The sequence below is a fragment of the Rhinolophus sinicus genome, linkage group LG03 (genome assembly GCF_036562045.2).
Source record: "Rhinolophus sinicus isolate RSC01 linkage group LG03, ASM3656204v1, whole genome shotgun sequence".
NCBI lineage: Eukaryota > Metazoa > Chordata > Mammalia > Chiroptera > Rhinolophidae > Rhinolophus > Rhinolophus sinicus.
In genome coordinates this window covers 18,568,976-18,591,440 of record NC_133753.1, presented here as the reverse complement: position 1 = coordinate 18,591,440, position 22,465 = coordinate 18,568,976, and the positions used below count along the sequence as shown (strand labels likewise).

At 37.6% G+C, this 22,465-nt stretch overlaps 1 protein-coding gene across 1 annotated transcript in view; it reads right to left on the bottom strand.

Annotated features, from left to right (window-relative positions):
* The window catches only part of SEL1L (SEL1L adaptor subunit of SYVN1 ubiquitin ligase), a 50,355-nt gene that overhangs the window by 13,553 nt on the left and 14,337 nt on the right, over nt 1-22,465 (bottom strand). The window contains exons 4-14 of the mRNA XM_019731117.2: nt 16,332-16,499; nt 14,852-14,957; nt 13,841-14,003; nt 11,451-11,504; nt 11,162-11,221; nt 9,137-9,218; nt 8,633-8,787; nt 5,846-5,902; nt 3,683-3,751; nt 2,037-2,114; nt 898-960 (exon numbers count right to left, since the gene is read on the bottom strand). Coding sequence (XP_019586676.1) covers nt 898-960; nt 2,037-2,114; nt 3,683-3,751; nt 5,846-5,902; nt 8,633-8,787; nt 9,137-9,218; nt 11,162-11,221; nt 11,451-11,504; nt 13,841-14,003; nt 14,852-14,957; nt 16,332-16,499 — 1,055 coding nt within the window. The remainder of the gene's footprint in view (nt 1-897; nt 961-2,036; nt 2,115-3,682; nt 3,752-5,845; nt 5,903-8,632; nt 8,788-9,136; nt 9,219-11,161; nt 11,222-11,450; nt 11,505-13,840; nt 14,004-14,851; nt 14,958-16,331; nt 16,500-22,465) is intronic.

The following is a 22,465-nucleotide window of genomic DNA, read 5'->3' as shown; positions in this document are numbered from 1 at the left end:
ACAACACTAGTGGAACACAAGGACAGGATTTAAGAAACAGTCATATCTTTTCTACTAATCAACCAATCCTATTTAAGCCTGAACTTTTCTAATTTTAAATAAGCATAATTATTCTCTCCTCATTCGTTCCTTCTCTGTGTACATACTGAACACTATATGATAATTAGATTTCAAATACCATACATATCCACAGAAAAAAATTGAAACAAAGATCAGTACTGAATTTTAGTCCTAAAATGACTAGAAGGAATCAAAATGAGACATATTACTGTCTCTTGTGCTAGAGAACGCCAATAGATTAGAATCCTAAACCTAGCTCTTAGTTTCAGACCCAAATTAAAAGAACTTACTGCTTAGAGAGATCATGAAGAGAAGAGAAGAGAAGAGAAGAGAAGAGAAGAGAAGAGAAGAGAAGAGAAGAGAAGAGAAGAAATGAGAAGAGAGTAGAGAAGAGCAGAGGCTAACACTGAGAACCCAGCATCCAACATGAGGAACAGGAGAATGAGAACAATGGCCCCGGAAAACCAAGAAAGCTTGCAGTCACAGAACTCTAGGGAAGAAAGGGTTCAAGTGACACAGAACCAAAAATGTTGACATTTAGGAGGTTCCTGGTGATCTGTGTAGAGCAGTTACGTGAGGCAGAAGTCTGACTGCTATGAGCTTAAGAGTGAATGGCAGCTGCTAATATAGTTCATTCTTTGGAGAAACTTGGCTTTGCAGTGAAGGCCACAGAGAAGAGAGGTGGTAGCTAGAGGGCAAAGGGTGGAAGAGAAAGTTTTCCTTCTCCTAAATAGGAGACACTTGCACTTTCTCAGGCTTTAGTGACAAAGTAAGGAATCCTTCCCTACCTCACCCACTGATTGCTTGTTAAAATCAGAATGTTAGATGAAAACTCACAACTTGAACTCCTCTCCCATAGAGGTAAGCCATTCCAAGCCCACTCTGTCCAACTGGGTTGCCCTGTAAACCAGAGAGAAAAGAATGAAAAGGGTCATTAAAAAGTAGGCAAGACCAAATGCCTGGAAAAGAAATAATTTATTACACAAGCATATTCAAAACATGTCTTAGCACGTTTCAAGTCAAAACAAGTTTGTCTCCTTCCCATCAGGCTACACATAATACTGACTTTTTGAGATTTGAGGGCTTTCAATAATTTGCTGAAAAAAGTAAATAGTAAATTCATTAAGAATTACATTTTGGTGACTTACCCTATGACCATCTGTTCCAAGAATTTATGATACAAAACATGACTAATGTATTTCATCTTTTTAGGATAACAAGTTGGTCACTTTTTGGGTAGTTCTTCATTGGTAACCTCCCTCCCCAATAAAGAAGAAGATGGCATGGGGTAGAGTCAACAACCACATCATACATAGCAGTAATACTGGGATTAGGTGGCAAAGATATGCTTAAGGTTACTAGGGGGTCACAAACCAAGATAATCATTGTTTTGAAATCTGAAAGAGAAAACTCTAGAATTCACCTAAACTCAGAGGGATAGAAGTCATTTTAACGAAGTATCTAAGCACTCCTTTCGGAAATACTCAACTACCATTTGGAACTATAATGACATGTAGTTGGCAAAGGTTAAGTGTATACACTGGAGGCATACAGGGTCTTAAGTACTCATATGTTGCTTTCCCTGGCCCAAAGAAAGCCTAAATTATGTATTGTGATTATAAAAAATACCTAATTATGTAAGGTTTAGACCACAAATTTCAACACAGATAGAGTAAATAATAGAACTCTCAATTCCATTACTAAAATCAGTTATTTCCCTGATCAGGAAACTTCTCAGTGATATTTAGAGAGAGTTTTACTATTCAATAATCTGATTCCTAAAAAAATAAATGAATTGCTTTTTATTAAGAAGGTTTTTTCCACTCAATTCATTCACATGAATCATATTTACATAAATGCTTTCAATAATTTATGGCATGAGTTGGTTATGATTAATCCTTCAATATAATCAACTTATTTATTAAAATAATAGTAATATGGTATACATTTCAATACCCTGAGTTTAGAACTCTTACCATGTCAGCAGCTTTCTTAAAGTAGTGAAGAGCTGTCTCATTACTCTGGGGTACAATATCACTTCCTTCTGAATACATCTGGAAAACAGACCTCAATTTTATTAAGAGCTATAACCCTCTCTCCAGTTACATTTTCCTCCTATCTTGCCTCATTTTGGTTTCTGTTAGATCTCAGGAAATCTTTCAACAAAATTTAAAATTTCCCACAGGATAATTTAGAATTAAAAGCAAAACCTGAAAAGTAGACATTTTTATATTATTATATATTCTGTCATATCAAATTTATGACTTACCTATAGACATAAATATATAAAATCAATTTATAGATCAATCTCAGGAGAAATCTTTCACCCCAATATGAGTCTTTTTTCTCATTCTGTCCCAGGGCAGTTAAATGGCTGATAAATTGCTTGGGATCAGTGATTAAATGGGGTAAGGAAAGCTGTCAGCAAAATCTCTCCTCTGCCACTACTTTTCTTAGGATAAGATAAAGGGTAGGTTTTAAGTTCAGGTAAAGAAATAACTAAAAGGTTATTTTAAAAGGTTGCAAGCACTGAATGAATAGAGCATTGGTATGGAACATGATGAAGGACCAAGTGAAAGAACAGAATGACTAACACTGTTTTTATCCATCTACATAATAAGGAAACGACAAAGGACATCGTTTTGAGGTAGGGCTACTTAGTAATTCAGAGTAAAAATTGAAAGGGTGGGGCAGCCAGTTAGCTCAGTTGGTTAGAGTGCAGTGCTCTTAACAACAAGGTTGCCGGTTCGATCCCCCCATGGGCCACTGTGAGCTGTGCCCTCCACAACTACATTGAAACAATTACTTGACTTAGGGCTGATGGGTCATGGAAAAACACACTTAAATAAATAAAAGTTAAAAAAAAAAAATTGAAAGGGCTCAAATGAAAAGCTGTTAAATGCTTAATAAAAATAGTGGGGAATACCAATGTGTGTGCTACAGTGGTTGAAATGTCTGAATGTAAAGTTCTCAGACCCCAATTAACTAATTGTGATCCTGTGGCAAATACTGATCAGATTTTTCTATTTGTAAAACCTTTGAGATGTGTTCTGCTATCTGACCCTCCTAACCTTAGGATTTGGTTACAGACGAAAATACCCATTGGTTTACACTGTATTAGTTTAAACCGATGAAAAAGGCAGTTATGAGATTGGACCATGACATAGGGAATGTATTCCTTATTAAGTGTCTCCTTGCTTGAGAAAAGGACTGCACCGAGAGATGGGTAACGGCTATCATATCTAAGACCATTAAAAGGTCTGCAGACAAGTTCCAACTAAATCTAACTGCCTCTATTCAACATGGAAGTTAACAGGCAATTATGACAGACTAGCAGAAAACGGCACAGCATAAATTCTTCATCACTGCGTATGACACACAAAAAGTAGGAGCTCAAATAGTGAGAGCCAACTGCAATGCAGAAGTAACATACTGATGAGTAAATGCTATGGGACGTTTACGTTGCCTAGGAAAATGCTTCAGAACAGCACTGCCTGATGACAAGATACAATCATTTTATTTCCAGTTTATTTTTGGTAAATTTAGATCCTGACTATAACATGCACTGACTTTGCAAACACCTCTTGCTATTAGCATAATACATTCCCAGGATGTACAGTACCTTTCCCAAGAAGGCCATCGCATGTGAATTGCCAGCATTAGCTGCTAAATTGAAGTAGTCAAATGCTCTCTGTGAGGAAAGAATTTATTAAAATAATTAGTTTTTAATAGACTCTGCCCTTGGCCTTTAACCAAAATAATTATTTCGGGAACATTTGAAAAATCTTGTTATACTGCAGTATCTCAGTTGAAGTGAATGGCAACATGACATCTATTGATTGCTCAAGGTGCCCACACCCCTCCCCTCACATCCAATCCATCACTAAGTCCTGTTACTTTTACCACCAAGTACATACACCTTAAATCCATCTACTGTCCTCCATTACCACAACTCTAGTCTAAGCTGTAATCTCTCTCACCTGAACTTCCGAAACATCCCCCTCCCTGATCTCCCTGCTTTTATTCTTGGGGTCCTCCAAAGTGACTGTCCTTAAGTCTCAATATGCTGCTCCTTACAGCCCCAGAACTGTTGCTGGGAATACACTGATGCGATCAGACACTGTCCACCTCAGTACTGCTGCGTCTTGCTCTCTGCACTCTGGGCATACCAGCCTGCTCCTTCCTGCCTCAGGACCTAGGCACACACTGTTCTTTTGGGCCTGGAATGATCTTCCCTCCAGGCTCAGCTTCAATGTAATCCATCTATCCTCAGAGACCACTGCCAGCTCCCACTCATTAACCTGTTATTGGACCCTTTAATTCTTCTTAGTAACAACCACCCTTTATTACATATTTTTTGGTGAGATCATTTAAAAAATACCTAATGCTTCTATTAAACTTGAAGCTCTGTAAGGACTCAAGGACCAACGCTATTCTGCTCAGCACTGTATTCTGAATGCCTAGCAGTGAATGGCACATAGTAGGCACTCAGATATTTGTTGAATTATCTGCAGCTACATATTGGGAATTCCTTTTCTTTCTTCTGTGAAGCTGATGAAATAATTTATCATCATGTAGTTGCTTCATAGGTAGGCAGCATACACCATCACACATATCTCAAAACTTGTGTGTAGAAGGTATGCAGCAAACTCTTAACCAGAATTCTGTTCTCTTGCCTAACATTTTTATTAATCAGTTCACCTGATGCTCCACTGGCCTAATGACATACATTTTAATGACTTAAAGACAATGAAAGTTGTCAAAAATGCCATCTTATTTTTAAAAAGGCATAGATAGTTGGACTTTACGCTCTAGCAGAGGAAACTAAATTACATAATTAACTAATTGACAACAGACAAAGGCCATAAGGAATACAGATATTCAGGAACCATAACTGTGGTACAGGACTTCTTCCTGGAGTGGGGTTGGGGCCGGAGGAGATATTAGGAGAAGAAATACTAGAGGTGAGTTCTGGAGGATGACTAGGAATTAGCTGTATGAAGAAAGGACTTGGGGTAGTATGTACTCTAGACACAGGGACTAGCTAGCATTCCAGAAGTCCTGAGAGAGAGGTTTTTGATATTTTCAAAGACCTGAGAAAAGGTCCGTGTGTCTGTGACTCAGAAAAGCAAGGGGCTGGTGAGGTAAAGAGAGATGGGTACAGGGCCTTGGAGGTCATGTTAAAGGTTTTGGTCTTTAAATGAGCTGAAATGGTGAAGCTCTCAAGAGTCACAAGCAAGGGAACCACATGATCAGATGTATGGTTCGGAGTGCCAGGCTGCTGCTTAGGAAATGCAAGCAGTAGATGACTCACACAAGTGATAGGTGTACTGATGGAAAAAAGGGAAGAGATAAGTGATATTTAGGACACAAAGCAGATTAGATAGAAATCTGACAGCTAGACTTGTAGAAACTCTACAATGAATTGTCTTCAGTTCTGTGAAATGTTTTCTAACAAGGGTTTTAAGACATATTTCAATCACATACTTATAGAAAACAAAGACTACACACACACATATATTTATATACACACACACATACATACATACATATGGCAATACTGAGAACTAGGTTTTAGAATTAATCAAACCTTTCCCACCCCTATGAAGTATAATCACATTTTTACTCTTCAGTGTCCTCAGGGGTTAGATCGTGATAGTTCAATTTGTGATGGTTGTCTTAGCAACACAAGCTTGACACTGTTACTGACTTAGCAGGAAATACATCTGGAGAATTATTTCTTGCTACAACTGGAAGTGCAAAGCTCTAGAAACAGGAAAGTTACCTGATGATTTTGTTCTACTCCACGCCCTCCATGCAGATGTAGCTGTCCCAGACCAACCTGAAAATTAACAAAAATTAGGCAAAAGTACATGGTAGCATCTGGAGTGTAATTAAATTAGACCAACAAGAAATCACATGGTTGTAAAAAAGTTTCTGTTTATAATTCAAAAAATGAGAGATTTAGACTTAACTCCTAAAGATATTACACTACTTTAACCTCCCTTTGCTAAAACCTAAAAATGTCTGCTTTTAATTATATGGTATCTTTCTGAAATGGAGAGGAAATAAAGGCATTTTCAGACAAAATTAAAACTGAATTTGTCAGCAATGAACCTATTCTAAAGGATATATTAAGGATCTTCGTTAGGAAGAAGGAAAATTATCCTGGGAAGCTTAAAGATGCAGTAAGAAATAAAAAACAAAGGCAGGGCAAATTTCTGAGTAAATCCGAATTATATGGACTGTATAAAAGAATAATATCTTGTGGGGTTCAAAAATATGTAGAATTAAAACACATGTAGACACTCAAACCAAAATAGGGCAAGAAAGAAGAGAAAAGAAACATGGATAGAAAATTTAAACCCAAATATATCATTAATTGCTCCAATTAAGTTCATCAGAATGGATAAAACTTAAAATAAGTCATGCGGTGCTTACAAAAGACATAGCTTAAACATGAGAAGGTTAAAAGTACAAGATAGAAAAGGTATTGCATGTATATACTAACCAAAAGGAAGGAGTTTAGCTATGCTAGTATCAGGCAAAGTATGATTTAAAGCAAAAAAAGCATTTCTAGAGATAAAAGTGAACATTTTATGATATAAAAGTTACTTCAACAGAAAGGTTTAAGTCTGTATGCACTCAACACGGCCTAAAATATATAAATGAAAATTGATAGAACTAAAATGAGAAAGAGACAAACCCACATTCAGAGAGGGAAATTTAAATAATAATTTTGTCTCACCACTGGACAGAAACAGTAAATTCAGTAAGGATTCAAAAGATTTAAACAATAGCATTATGGAACATGACTATATTAACACACATAGAACACTACACCCAATGACTATAGAATTCATATTCTCTTTAGCACACTGAATATTTGCCAAAACTAAGTGATGTGGCATAAAGCAAGTCTCAAATACATCTCAAAAAACTAAAATCATACAGAGTATAGTCTCACTACAGTAGATTAAATTAGAAATCAACAAAAAATATAAATAGAAAATCCCCATGTATGTGGACACTAAGCAACTCACTTCTAAATTACACATGGGTCAAAAAAAAAAATCACAATGAAAATGAGAGTTAAATATAATGAAAATATGACAGTGGAAGAATGCATTCTACCAAATGTCAAAATCTATAAAGCTATGAAAATTCAAGACAGTACTGGACAAGAGATATACATGAAGACGTGCAGAGGGTGATTTGCCATAGGCCAAATTGGAGAATAATAAAACGGATAAATTGCGGGATTGTCATACAGTGAAATACCACACAACAATGCAAAGGAATGAATTACGGCTACATGAAAACACATGCGTTAATTTCAGAAACATAATGCTGAGCAAAAGAAGCTGATACCAAAAAAAAATAAATAAATAAATGCTGTATGACTTTGTTTTTTTACTTAAGATTTGAAAGCAGGCCAAACCAATCTATAGCGTTAGAAGTCAGCTCAGTGGGTTACCTATGGGGAGGAAGGAGTTAGTGAGTAGAATTCCAAATAGGGGCTTTTAGGTGCTAATTATACCCACATAAGAAACTCACTTGGTGATAATTCATTGAGCCATACACTTCAGATTTGTGTCATTTTCTGTATACATGTCATAATTCAGTAAGAAAAAAAAAGATATACTATACCACACACAGACTTTTTTAAACTTGAGTTTTTCATTTTATACACTGAAATCAGCTTTTCACATTAAATAGTATTCTACATGATTTTTAACAACTGCATAGAATTCCATTAATCCAGTGTCATATTTGAGCTAATAATTCCCTGTTACTGAGCATTTAGATTGTTTTGAATTTTAATTGGCTTCTAATGTAAAAGCAAGATGTTTAATTGAGCAAGATAACTTTATTAAAATTTCCATGAACTAAGATTTGGATCTTTCACTGTAGTTTTTTCTTTTTTTAATTTAATACTCCCTTCTGTTAGTCTTAAAATTGTTCTTAAAAAGCAGCTATTGCTCATCTCTACATGTTTCTGAATCAGAAAGAACTATAAACTTAATAGAAAAAAAACCCCCGCAGATGTTGAAGTTTTCCTTTTTATTATAATATCATCAAAATAACCCATGAAACAAATTATATACGGGACCTTGATGGATATCATACATTTATATTACACAAGTCTACTTCTGTCCTTGAACTTGAGAAAATTATCAGATAAGATGAGCAAAAGAAACATGAATAAAAAATAGCTCTGAGGAGCATCTGAAATTCCAAATGTTCCAGAGAGTTTTTGGTTAGAGAAAGTGACAGTTTTCACCCTTGGTGTTTCCATGAAGAGGCTTCTTCATCACTGCAAGGCTGCAGTTTTCCACTGGGGAGCACAGTAGACTTACCCGGCTGGCTTTTAGGAGCTGTGAATACCCTGTCCACGTCCCAGATGAATTCAAATGGAATGTCTTGAGAAGGTGGGACTAGTATGTGGCTAATAATAATGTGACTAATAAGTGCCAGAGCAATGAAAATGGTACTTACAGATGTAAGCGCTTGCCCAGAGACTTTATTCATATAATGCAGCAAGACACTCTTGGGATGTTCAAATACATACCTGTGCTTGTACATCACCCTTTTCAGCTAGGAACTGGTAATACTGAATCAAATCTTCTTCTAGCATTCCACTGTTCATTCCAGGATTTTCCACCTCGTCAGGCAGCCGTATTCTCTGTACTACCGAGCCCCCCGTCAGTGAGATATCACTCGCAACTGAAACGGGGACAAAGTAATACCGTGGATGGAAGTCAGAAGCACTGTCCCCCAGAGAGAAGTACAAGTCTAGCCTCCAAATGTTGACAGACACTGTTACAGGAAACTGTTTCTATGGTAGTCTATAGAGTACAAAATAGTGATCTAAAGTAAATTCAGTTTTTTCCACCACAAAATATTTAAGTGGAACCCAAAAATGTTTAAAAACTACATAACTTCTTAATCAACTAGTGTAAAGATGATTCCACTTGAGAAAGCCATTCATGATATTTCAATAAAAATAAATACATTTAAAATTCTTTGTTGGTTTGTTTTGTTTTATAAGGTGAAAGGCAAAAAAAATAGATACCATGATTGGCAACGAGGCGATAATGAGTCAGTGCAGATTCACAACTCTGGAGGACGCCGATGCCGGCCCAGTATCGGTAACCCTGTAACACAACCTCAGGTGAGCAGGCAGCAATTTCACATGCTTGGGCGGCATTCTTGTTGGAACCAATACGGCTACATACTCAGAATGCAGTTTTGCTGTCCTCTGATCCACATACACTATCACCTCATTTATCCTGAGTTTGAGGTTATAGGGAAATGTATTCAGCAACTTCAACAATCAGACTACAGCTAAGAACTAGAAAATAAGTAATAAAGTTCTTAGAGCAATCCAAATAGATGCCATAAACTTTATATATGCAGTATGTACACTTTACCTGTAAGAGAAAATGACTTAGGCTCTTGCTTAGAACAGATTTTGTTCTTATTTTAGACACAATTTTAACAAAAATAGGTTAATCTCCCAAACTAGCAAAGAAGAAGGAACAGATGAGCACCACAGGGAAGATGAGACTACTAGAAGCAGACTGGCCTTAAATGACTTCAGAATAAGGGGGGAGACAGGTCATTATAAAAATGACCAGAGAACAGAAGGTATCGCTCTCTAGAGTCATTGAGCACAGACTCAAGTAACTTCACAAACCTGAATAATGCTTAGGGCATTACTTGCTCTTATGCTATAGCCACTATTTCAAAAGATTAGCAAGTAATTAAAAAGAAAGAGCAACACCCTTGTTTCCCACTTAAACCTCTCCAGCGGTTTACTCTTGTACACGGACAAAGTCCAGGTGCCTGGCCATGGCCATCAGCGGTTTGTGTGTCCCGTCCACCTCCCCTGCTGATGAACTACCTGGCACTCGACTCTCTGGTCACCACCACAAAGGGCTTGTATTTTCTTGCAAACACCACCTTCCCTCTCGTTGCTGTCCCTTTGCATATACTGCTCCTGCTGTCTGGACACCCTTCTGCTTCTTGCATTCACTCACTACGTATGATTTATCTCTCAGGTGCCATTTTAGCTGCTTCTTTCCTCAGAAGTATCTTTTAAATCCCCCTCCTTCCAATGCCAGTGTGGGTTAGGCCCTCACTAGGTGATTCCTTGACATTCCCATGTTGTACTGTAATGGTCTCTTTAGTTCTGTCTCCCTTTCTAGATTAAAAGCTTGTCATGGACCAGTACTATATCGTATTCATTTTTGGAATCCCCATATATGTACTCAATAAACATTTTTTTGAAATTTACATGGGTGTATCTATACACATACATGTATATGTGTGTACATATACACATATATATGCACGTACATAATTATCTAGGATCCACCCAGTTAGCCATAAAACCAGATTTTTCTTCTTTTTGAAGTCTCATATCCCACCAGTGACCAAGCCTATAGACTCTTTCATGGGGGTCTGGTTTTTCTGCTTTCAGTCTCATTTCTGCTCAATCTATCCTTTACATTCCTGTAAGAATGAATTTATGTATTCATCTGAAACACAGTGACATGGGTTAGAGGTCACGTGACTTACCTTAGTCAGTTTATAAAGTAGAAGGCAGGTCAGCAGAAAACAATTTAGTAGAATGATTCTTATTTTACCACTAAGCCATTTAAGTGATCAATGTTATCAGACAACACATAAGAGATAATTTATAAAGAACTTTAATAGGACCACTGGTTCTTTGTATAGTTAAACCCTTCACCAATTAAAATGTAAAATCTATGATAACGAATTTAAAAAATTATTCTCACAAATAATTCCAACTTAACAAAAACTAAAAAGCTATTTATCAGATCTCTATTTTTAAGGACAATCAGCCAAATTAATCATTTGCATGAAAATTTGTGAACTCTACCAATTTTTATCTACATGTAGATTCAAGTGTTGTATCCATTAATAAGAATTTGAAGGACATTCAACTGAATATTTGATCTTAACGAATATAAGTAAATCTCAATCATGAAAGTCAGAAAAGTTGTGGCCATTTGGTAACCAAAAATCCTTCTGCTACTTAATGTTACTAGCCTTCCACTTAGGTCTTACTTACCAAAACCATGTGGGCTATTAGGTTGCCCCCAAGAGCTCCAAAAGTATAATAGACAAGGGCCTGTAAATGAACAAAAGATGCTTAACATATATTCACCCAATTCAAATAGGCACATATATTTACCCAATTCAAATTGTAGTATATAACAGTGACGACAGGGGTTATATGGGTAATCTCTATGCCTTCCCCTCAGTTTTGCCAGGAATTTAAAACTGCTTTAGAATATTTATTAAAAATTAATAATTAAAAATACAAATTGTAGTATATAATAAAGGTTTAATAGTATTACCTTTGCCTGACTTGAATTAACACCAAGTCCAGAGGCATAGAGAAAGCCAAGAGCCTGAAATAAAACAACAAAAGTAAGAGTTCTTCCTTTGGTGGAACTTATCCAAGATAGACATAGTTTTAAGAACTATGAAAAGATGCAAAAATCTTGAAATGCTGAACAATTTGAACTGGTGTAAGTATGTACAACTGTGGAATTAAAGAGCCTCAGAAATGCATTTAAGGTTTTACAAACTACACAATGAAATATAACTTTAATCAAGTCAAAGTGTTTAGCTTGAAGATTAAAGATAATTTAATAAAATATTAACTAGAGAAACAAAGCTGAACACAAACATGGCTTTTACTTGATCCTGATGAACAACTATTACGAGAACAGAAAACTTCTAGATCATTACCATCAACGCAAAGGGGCATACACAATGAAAATCCGTGAGAGACTGACAGGATCAACTGTCCCAGGAATACAAAGAGGCAGCAAGGGTCAAGGTAAAGCAGTCAAGGAAGAACGGTCACTTTACAACGCCAGAGTACACAACCAACCAAACGATGCATTGGTAAGGTTCCACTCTTTGCCTTCCGGGGACCATCCTGGATAACATAAAAGTATAAGCTAAAGCTATAAAGGCAGGTGCTATTCTCCTCAAAATCCACGAGCTCCTCTCCATTTCCCAGCTTCCTTTGCAGTTAGGCAGGGCCATGTGCCTGGGACGTGGCTGGAAGGGATGGATGCTTATTTTGGGGCTGGCTTTTAAAAACATCCCCCAGAAACCTGTAGCCCTTTCTTCTCCATGGCTCAGAAGTGACAAGATAGAAGCAGTCCTAGACCCTGAGTCACCATCTGAAAGAGGTGATGCGGGCAGGACAGCTGCATAAAATCTGGCACAACCAGAAATAATTGTAGTGTTAAGCCACTGTGATTTTGGCGCTTTGTTTCATCAGCTAGAATTAATTACTGTGGAGAGAGTCTTGTGCAATGTATAAAGCACTGCAGCATTGTAAGATTCTATTATTAGAGAGGAAAGTATTAAAAGTATTAAATGATGCTACAGAGCAGAATGTGTCTGAAGATAAAGAATAGAAGTGTGAGTTTTATGTAAACAGATTTATACAAAGAAGGAAAAAAAGCTTTCAAAACAAAGGGGAGAGATTAAGATACACCCTGTTTATAAACTAAAACTACAAGTTGCAGGCTGGTCAGGTATTCAGTCCTACAGGAAACAATGGTCACAACTCCTGTTAATGTTGAAATAGTCTGAAAATCAGCCTTCCCTGATGACTAGAAATTTTGTTTTATCTGAAAGCAACTCCCACACCTTCAATAAACCTGAATTATTGGAGGCATTTTAAATAAATGTGGTGGCTCCCTAAATCCAGGTGTCAATCTTACCATTACTAATGGGGAATCAAACAGATGTATTAAATGGTATAATGTAATATAGAATGAAGAACATCCCCTACAGTGCAGTTTATCTAACAATATTTCACTTGAGTTCATCAGTCTTTAGTTGTGAATCCAGTGTACAGGAAATATAGAGGATGAAAAAAAAAATGAAAGAACACCATGAGAAGCAAAGAGACAAACTGACGTAGGACATTCTGTAGAAAAACTGGTTCTATCTCCAACAAAGGAAAAAAAAAAAAAAAGAAAGGGGCTGGCTATGCTAGAAATAACGACCAAACATAAGGTGCAGTCCTGACTGGATTACTGGTTTGGGCAAAACCGGTATAAAGAACATGGTTCGGTTCAACACCGTGTGAACATGGTTGTTTGTATCATATGATGTAAAAAATTACTGGGGTGGAAGGTGAAGGCTGTTGACTGAAAAGAGCCCATTATGGAACAGTAGAATTCACGTGTATCTGTACAAAGAGAAAGGTCTAGGAGGGTTTGCATGCACTGACATATTACCAATGCTCATGTCTAGTTGGTACATATGGGACGTTCACTTTCTTAGTTTTTTCGTTTGTATTTCTGGTTTCCTATACTGGACATGCAATGCTTCTGCAATAGTTTTTTTTTTTTTTTTTTCCAAATCAAGATTAATATGAGCTGGAACATCTGAACTTTGGGGAAAAATGCAATGGTGAGTAATGTCAGACAAAAAACAATTATCCTCATGTTTCATTCTCTACAGATCAAATTTGGAAAACTACAAATATAACTGGCAAGATGCAACAGCAAAAATGCCTTAAGTGACCATAAATGTTCTCAGATGGAGGGTAAAGGCTGTCTAAGAAGACTGGTAAAACGATCTGCCACAAAATTAATATTTAAAGATATTCTGCCTTCCAGTCTTATTTGTCAGAAGTCAGGGCATAAAGAGTAAACTGCTGTTAAAGTAAACAAGTGCTGTGTGCAGAAAGATTTCCCAATGAAAGCACACTTACAGTTTGTCCCTTGGGAGAGCCTTCCTCCGTCAATTTTTCAAACATCTCTTTAGCTGCCTGGATGTTCTGTGTCAGGTAATCACCAAACAAAAGAGCATATGACACTCTCTCCAGGGCCTTCGTATGGTTCATGCTTGCTGCCTTTTGAAGATACCGATAGGCTCTTTAAATGTAAACAATTAAAAAACAAATGAGCAATATTTTGGACTTTCATTAATTTTTTTCAAGATCTACTAAAATGCAACATAAATAGTTTCCTTATAATCTGTAGAACCCCTCTAACATTCTATAGAATTACTCTAATATCTTATTCCTATTAAGTCATGTCACTTATGTATATAAAAAACATTCTGGCTACTTTTCTTACAGTTCTCTCTGTCATTCTAATATCCTGGAACAGTCTAATTACACTAATAGTAATTCTAAAAACTTCTACTAAAAAAGTTAATTAGATTTGCAATAACAGAATTGTTATAATATGGTGTCCAGTAAATACTCCAATGATAACCATTGCAATTTTCTTTTTAAATCTTTGCAATGACTATCACAAATGTCAGCTGAAACTAAAGGGACACAAAATGTTAGAAGATAGTCAGTTGTTTTACGTTCTTTCCAGGTGCAAATTCCTAAATTCTAGTCTTTGTCTGCAAGAAAATTACAGAGCAAAAATAAAAAACAAAACACCTGACAACAATTCCTTATTTGTTTTATATCATTTAAAATTCTGAATAGTGTATGTATTCTTGGTTCTTAGAAATTACTACAACTTTAGTCAATTAATTCCATTTTGCTCATTGCTCATTCTTGTGATTAGTATTTGTAACCTTTTTAACCCAACAAGCTAAAATCTGATAAAAACAAGCCTAGTAAAGTCCATTTATCATAGCAAATTTGTTGTGATGCCACTTAAGAAATCCTGTTTTTGGCAATACAGTTTTTAAAAAGGACTTAGTTATTTATCTCTGTAATGCCACATCTTAAGGGAGCGATGGACCTGGCAGTGCTACCTACTCTCTTTTTTGGCTTTTCTTATTGCTTCCATTGAGGATTTTCATCCCAGTCTGGTACATCATTTCTGCTTCCTGCATTTGCCGTCGTTTAGCAGCCTCTTCTTCAGCTAAAAACAAAATGTCAGATGCATTTAAATGGATTTTTATTCTATACCAATTCCTGATCAAACGTCAGGGTGTATTCTTCCTTTTTAGTCATACAAACACAATTAATAATTTTTCACTATTTACAAATCTGACTCTAAAGACACATGATTTAACTATGGCTTTTAGCTGACAAAAGATTAATAAAAACCCAAAAACCTCATTTAAATCACTTTCTTTTAGAAATATCAGTATCAACCTGCTTTTGGAGGGTACTTTCCTGCTAGTAATACTAAAACTTTTTATATAATTCAACTAAAATTTCAGTAGCAGCCTATGATTATATGCCAAGGTGAGCTGAAAACAGACATTAAAACACAGTAGTCAGAAAAATAACATTGTAGCCAAAGGACACATTAGACTAACCTGAAATGCTGTATATCCTTATGAGGAGAAAATATTTGATTAATTAATTTTAAAAAAAAGTTGTAAAAAAATTGATTTTTATTAAATATAGATCCTGATTTAATGTTCAAGTTCGCTATTTTTTCCTATGCACTGATATAACACTGAAAATCACAAAACTGTTATAGATTTCTCAAAAATTATTTTGCTACTGTAATATAGCCCTTTAACAGAAATCTAGAACTCATTAAGAGACATCTGACTATTTCATCAGGACCAATATTTATAGACATACATAGAAGTGCGTTCTTGTACATAAAAAAAGTCTGATTGTACCATATACTAGAGTACCTAATCACACTGGCCTACACCCAAAGATGGACTATATTTGATGTTATCTTCTAGGAATGCCTAATAATGCCATTATTCTGAAAATGTTATTTGGTATCACAGGAGACATGTTCAAGATTTTCTGTTGTTCTTTATTAGTTACAAAGTTTTTCCTGAAAACATACCTTGCCGTTAGAGGTCATCCCCTTTACACAGACATTAACTCATAGGAAGGTTAAATATACTGTATTTGTCAAATGTTACTTCGGCATAGCACACTACACTCAAAGTGTTTTAAAAGGTATTATTTCTTTTTCTTCTAACCACTATAAACCTTCTCAGTAACGTTCGGTTTCCTTTACCGTCAAAAAATGTTCTACATTTATCAACTGAACCTGAGGGTTTGCAGAACAACTTGTGCACACCAACGGAAAACCATCTCTAAATAAGACACAAGTATAATAAGCTGCCCAAGTGGCAGGCTGGAAATAAGTGAGTACTGCATGCTTCCTGTGCTTCCGTCCATTCTTGCAGGCTATAACCACGTCATCAGCGCTTACCATTTCTGACCCAGGTGAAAGGAAGATGGCAGGAAAAGGCCTTAGAGATGCTGTGTGAGACCTAAGGCGATGTGGGCATGCCTTCTACTGAGCAATACTTACTTTCACAAAAGCCCCACTTTTCATCTGCCTTGTAGTCATAGGTTGTAGCACACCACAGCCGGCCATCTTCCCTCCCATCTGATGTACATTCATCATATTCCTTATCCAGGAAAAGAAAAGGGAAGTGGCAGGGCTCCCCATGTGCTGTGCCTTCAATGGCGGTCAGTGCTGGAAAGGTAAGAAAAAATAATCTAAACATGAACGGCACCTCTGGTATTCACGGATTTAACACCATCAATTTCAACTATTAGAATCTGAAGATGAAGATACATGATCTGTAATGCGGAACATAAAACGGCCAGCACCAATTCTGTTTAGGGATGACCTGAGGGTGAGTCAACTTAGAGAGCATGGCTAACTGACTACCCAGCTCTATACCTAGCTTAAAATTCCTGGAGGTCTTGAGATGCAATTACCTTGGAATGCTGTCGACTATAAAACTCCTGCCCAACTAGTGAGCAAAAAATAAGGCAAATGCAACTGAATCAATTCCACTGCTGAGCACAACTCTCCTTTTCTCTATCTGAATGTTGTAAGTCAATTTCTTCAGTAATATGAAGTTATACAGGAACAATGCTCCCCCAGGCAAAGTTAATTACTTATGTATTCCTCTGTGATCCCACAGCATTTTATTACAGCACTTATATGCACCGAGGTTCTCTCTTCACCATACTCTAGCTTCCACTAGACTCTGAGCTTATTAAGGGTAGAGACCATATCTCCAATTTTGCTCCATAAGTTCTTTCCGTCTCACAGGTGCTGGGAATTATGCGAGGTGCTGGAAATGAGGTGAAGGAGCGATCTCTGCTACACAGAACTTACTGCTTAGCAAGGAAGAGAGACATTGAACAAAAGTGCGATTGATGTTATGGAAAGGAATGCCTCCCCTGTCAGGAACTGAAGTTTATACTGAACCTCAAGGATATGTAGGAGTCGGGGCTGGTTGAAAGGCTGGGGGTGGGGTGGAGAGAAGTATTACAGACAGAGGGACAGAGTGTCTTAAGGATAAAATGAAAGAAAGTATGCCTGTGGGGACAGAGCCCCAGAGAACAGTTTCCAGGCTCTCAGCCTCACATGGAAAGGTGCTGGCTCAGGTAATAGATGGCCGTCAGCTGTGGCTAATTGGCTGTCAGCTATAGCAGGTTAGCCAATTGGCCACTGATATAACTGCCGCGGCTGCGCTGGGGAGGGGAGTCGGTCGGTTGGCAGAAAAGCGGACAGCAGGTCGCACGTCGTGTGAATCCAGCCTCCAGTGAGACTATAGTGGTGTGACTCCCCTACCTATGGCTCCGTGGGTGTTCCTTTTTGGCCTAGCCACATCCTGCGTTCTTGTGTGGGGAGCGGGAGCAGAGACCCCACAGGCCGCTCCACACGACACATGGTGCAGCGAGCAGGGTCTCCCGTGTCACATTGCCACATTAGAGAAAACAGAGTTCAGTACATTAGCACGTGCAGTGTGAGTATGAAAATGGACAAGAGAAGAGGCTGAAGAAGCACGAATAGGCCAGACTAAGGAGGGCCTGACATGTCTTATTAAGGAGTTTGGACTTCATACTGAGAACAATGCAAATTCACTTAAGAGTTTTTAAGTAGGAGTGAAATTCTCACACTTACATTTTATTGAGAGTGGACAATGGAATGGAGAGAAGCAAGGCTGGATGTGAGGTGACCAGTTGAAAGGTTGTGACAGTAGTCTGAGAGTTAATGGTAGCCTGAAGAGGATAATGCAATGAAAGAAGTGGAAGTATTCAAGTGATGCTAAGAAAGTAGACGTTGTACTATTTACTGACTGACTCGAAGTGCAGGTGAGAGGAGAGAGGAGTCAAGGAAGGCTCCCAGGGATTAGGCTTCAGGAAATGAGTAGGAGGTTGTCCTTACTAAAACAGAGAACATTAAAGGAGGAGAAGGTTACTGTGTACGGACGAAATGGATCAGGAGAGAGACAAGTGAAGCTCTGATTCTGCTGCATTCAAGGCGGTTATAAAAACACAAGTGACTATATCAGCGGTAGCCAAAGAGAAAGTTCTCCGGTGTACAGATATACTTGAAGCCAAAAGTATGCATCGGAATGCTGAGTGAGAGGTAGACGAGAAGACCAGGGGGCCAGGGCTGAGCCTAGAACCATATTAAGTATGAATACGTGTCAACGACCACTGGTTGCTTTCCCATGGAGAATTTAATTAGGCAGCAGAGCTTAGTGATTAGGAGTGTAGGTCCTGGAGTCAGAACACCTGATTCAAAATCGATCACATTTTTCATTCTAAGTGTCAGATTTGACTCCTGGCTATTAACTTAAATTACAGAGTCAGCTTCACTACACCAGAGCAGGGATTAACATTGTTTTTAAAACTGGTACTGTTTTTGTGATGGTTTTTAAAACGACAGCTTTATAATTCTTGCAGAATTTATCCATAGAAAAACTTTATAATTCTTGCAGAATTTATCCACAGAAAAACAATTAACTGAAATTAACACTATTATGAAGACTATCTACTTGAGATAATTGGCTTAACCAGGAAGTCCTGGTCAGTAACTTTTGGAAGACTTTAAAACAAGTCCAAAAGGTAATAGCAGTTTTCCTTGGAGAAGACAGCTGAGAGACACAAAATTTCTTTCTAGTAACTTACTAACAACAGTGCTTTTAACACTTCATTACAGAAAGATATTGTATCTATAAGTTCTGTGAATAAGAAAACTATTTAATTAGGCTGCTTGTTTGAAGTAATCCTGCACTTCCAAACACACAGCAGTAAGCAGCATTTTAGTCAAATCTATTTGTAGTCAAAGTAGTTGAAACACAATTATTTAATATTAAAAAAGATATCAACCTCAAGATAGCTGTCATACAGCATTCATCAATTTCAGTAACCAAGATAAAAACCCAATCAAGCAATCACCATCAAAAATCATCAAACTACTAAGAACGATGATTTAAAGCAAATGGTGAAGGCCAAATAAAGAGGTATGTACTGTTGGCTGGGAAATACTATATAATAATCTCTTGGGGGAAAATATCAATGTTAGGTAATTTGCTACAAGCAGACTGCTTTCACCCAAGGTTGAGAACTGCTAACTACGTACAGCTGAGAAATTACATATGTTAATGAAGAAAGTAAAGACAGGCAGACTATACTAAGGAAGGCACTGCATTAAGGATGAACGTATATTTTTTGGAAGAAAAATGAAATGTAGTCATACGGAGAAGGAATAAAACATTAAGATCAGTTCATACAAGTTCAGTTCTCTCTGTGAGAAATAACTAATCATTTTAAAGAAGCACGCACTGGCCCCTGTGCTCAGAAGAAAGGGACAAGCTCCCAGATACTTAGGTAACAGGCACTGTCAGAAACCATACAGAGTGAAACTTGCTCAGGAAAACTGCTTTTTAAGAACAGTGAGTTTCTCTAAATAATGACTTGAAGGGAGTTCTTAGACTTTCAAAAGCCCAGGTGGGTGCTTTTCCACAGGGATGGTCTCCTAAGGGAGTTTCCTTAGACAAATAATTTCTTGTACAATAAAACATAAGAAACAGCAGTAACAAGAATCATCTTTTCATTAAAGTCAGGACCTGCTGTAGGCAATGGCCTGTGTCTCCTTAACCTTCTAACTTCTGTTTAATCTGATTACTCAATCAAGGTTTGTTTATTCCTTGCCACCCCCATGTAAGTGACAATGAAGTAGGACTAGCCATCCTATTACTTGACCAACTTGTTTACTTCAGGACCCAATTTTAAGCATGATTTGTTAAGTATAAACTCAGTTCCTTTCGCACCATTCGAAACAGAGCAAGATGCTCGTTATTTAATTTTTCTTCTTTATTTTTTTAAGACTATAAGGATAATGTATTTATTGCAGAAAAGATATTCCAAGCAACAGGAAAATACAAAATTAGATAAAAATCAGTCACATTTAACTACCATTGCAAATTCTCTTTTTTCCCAAAGGTAATAACTATATAACTGTTAGTAAAAACCATTTTTCTTTTTATTTGCAAACATATGGGAAAAATTATTATTTTTTTTATTTTTTTACATAAGGGAACCATAATGATTAATTTTTCGATTTGGCTGGGTCACAGTATCCAGATATTTGTTCAAATATTATTCTGGATGTTTCTGTGAAGGTGTTTTTTTAGATGAGACCAACATTTAAATCAATGGACTTTGAGTAAAGCAGATTTCCCTCCATAATGTGGGTGGGCCTCACTCAATCAGTTGAAGGCCTAACAGAACAAAGACTGAGCTCCCCCGAGCAAGAAGGAATTCTACCAGCAGACCGCCTCTGGTTCCATCTCTCTGGAGAACCCTAACAAATACAGGCTTATACTAAGAATTATTTTCAATGTGACATTTTCACTTCACACTCCTCCAGGTGCTGACAGCACAGACTGGCTCACTATCAATTCTTAACCTCTTTCTCATTTTCTGTAGAGCTAGGCATGCTCAAGTGATACATCTGGCAGTTCTCGTGACCTCTCGGGGAGGCTCCTGCTCTGTTGATGCAGGTACCACTTCTTCCTGAGTACCAAGGACCTACAGCCACCACCAGCTGTGACCACATGGATCAAACATGAGGATGAAGCCAATTTACTTCAGAGACTGAACAGGAGAGAAAGGAGGAGCCAGAGTCCTTGATGGCACAAGCCCTGAACTGTCTGTCTGGGGTTCTGGTTGTGTGAATCTGCCTCTGCCATTGTTTGATGGATTTTCTGTTATTTGCAACAAAACATGTCCCTTTGAAAATGGCTATGCGTATTCTGTAATAGGGATACCACAGTGTAATCATCACCGTCTTGATGGCTATTTATTCACTCACTTTCAACAAATGTGTATGGAGATGGTGTGAAGAAACTAGCTAACACAACCAGTCTTCAAAAGGTGGACCCTTGGCTGGCATCTAGGAGCTTGGATTTTGGGTGGGTTTCCACCACCTTAACTGATAGAAATGACTCACTGTGCCTAAACCATTTGTAAAAACAATGTGGTTTATGCTAAACATCTGTTTTCCTTCTGGGAGTCTGTAATTTTGGTGCATGCCAGGCAGAAAGTTATTTCATGACTAGTCTCCATTAAAAATTCCAAGCACTGGGTCTCTAATAAGCTTCCCTGGAAGAGAACATTTAATGTGTGTTGTCACATGTGTGTCGGGTATGACTCCGCTGAGACAGGATCTTTGGAAACTTGGACTTTGTTTCCTTTGGACTTCGCCCCATTCTGATTTTGCTTTGCAACTTTTTGCTGTAATAAACTCACACTTGTGAGTACAACTATATGCTGAGTCCTCCCAGCCAATTGCTAACCAGAGGTGGTCTGGGGGCCCCCAACATCAGTTGGCATTTGAGGATGACAGACCTAACTCCAGGAGAGTGGGCTTGCTGGATTCCCCAGCTGTTTTGGGCCATGCTGGCTGAAGTGATGCCTTTGGGTTTTGTTCTCTCCTCCAGATGGGAGCAAAAAAGGCCTCCAAATTCCCAAAAGTAAATGGATCAAAATGTTAAAACCTTGCACTGCTCTTTCCCTCAAGTGGGGAGAGGGGTGTGGTGAAGGGAAGGGAATTAAAACAGGTCCCAGGGCTGGAGCAAAATTCTAGATAAAACAGAAAAAAAGGGAGGCAGGTAACATTTCAGCAGCAGTTTTTTCAGCCTTGCTGCGACTGCAGTAACCTCCCCCATTCCCTGTCCTCCCTGCGTTCCATCTTGGATCGTCTCTGGCAGCTGTAATATAAACACTACAAATACTAAAGTTACTGCTGGGAACTTAAGTAAATTTGCAATGAGAAAAATAAAGGGGATGTTTTTAGTGGCTTTGTACTTTGTGGCTATCACATCTGAATGTATGGTAACAAGTGACATAAAATATTAAATGCTTGTCATTTTATACATTCCAGAGGAATCATCCCAATCGGGAAGCTACACACAAGAAATGGGTCAGTGGGACACAACTTCCATGCTTTTTGCCACTGGTGGGCGGGGTGGAATCTGAACTCTTGAGTATTGGAAAAAGAACAAGTTTCTGTAACTGATGGGTTTTGCTATTGAGGGGAGCAGAGTTTGCCACCCCAAAATATGCCTTTTTGAGATATCGTTTCTTTTAAGCTGGTTATTTTTAAGAAACAAAAAACTCAAGAAGAGCCTG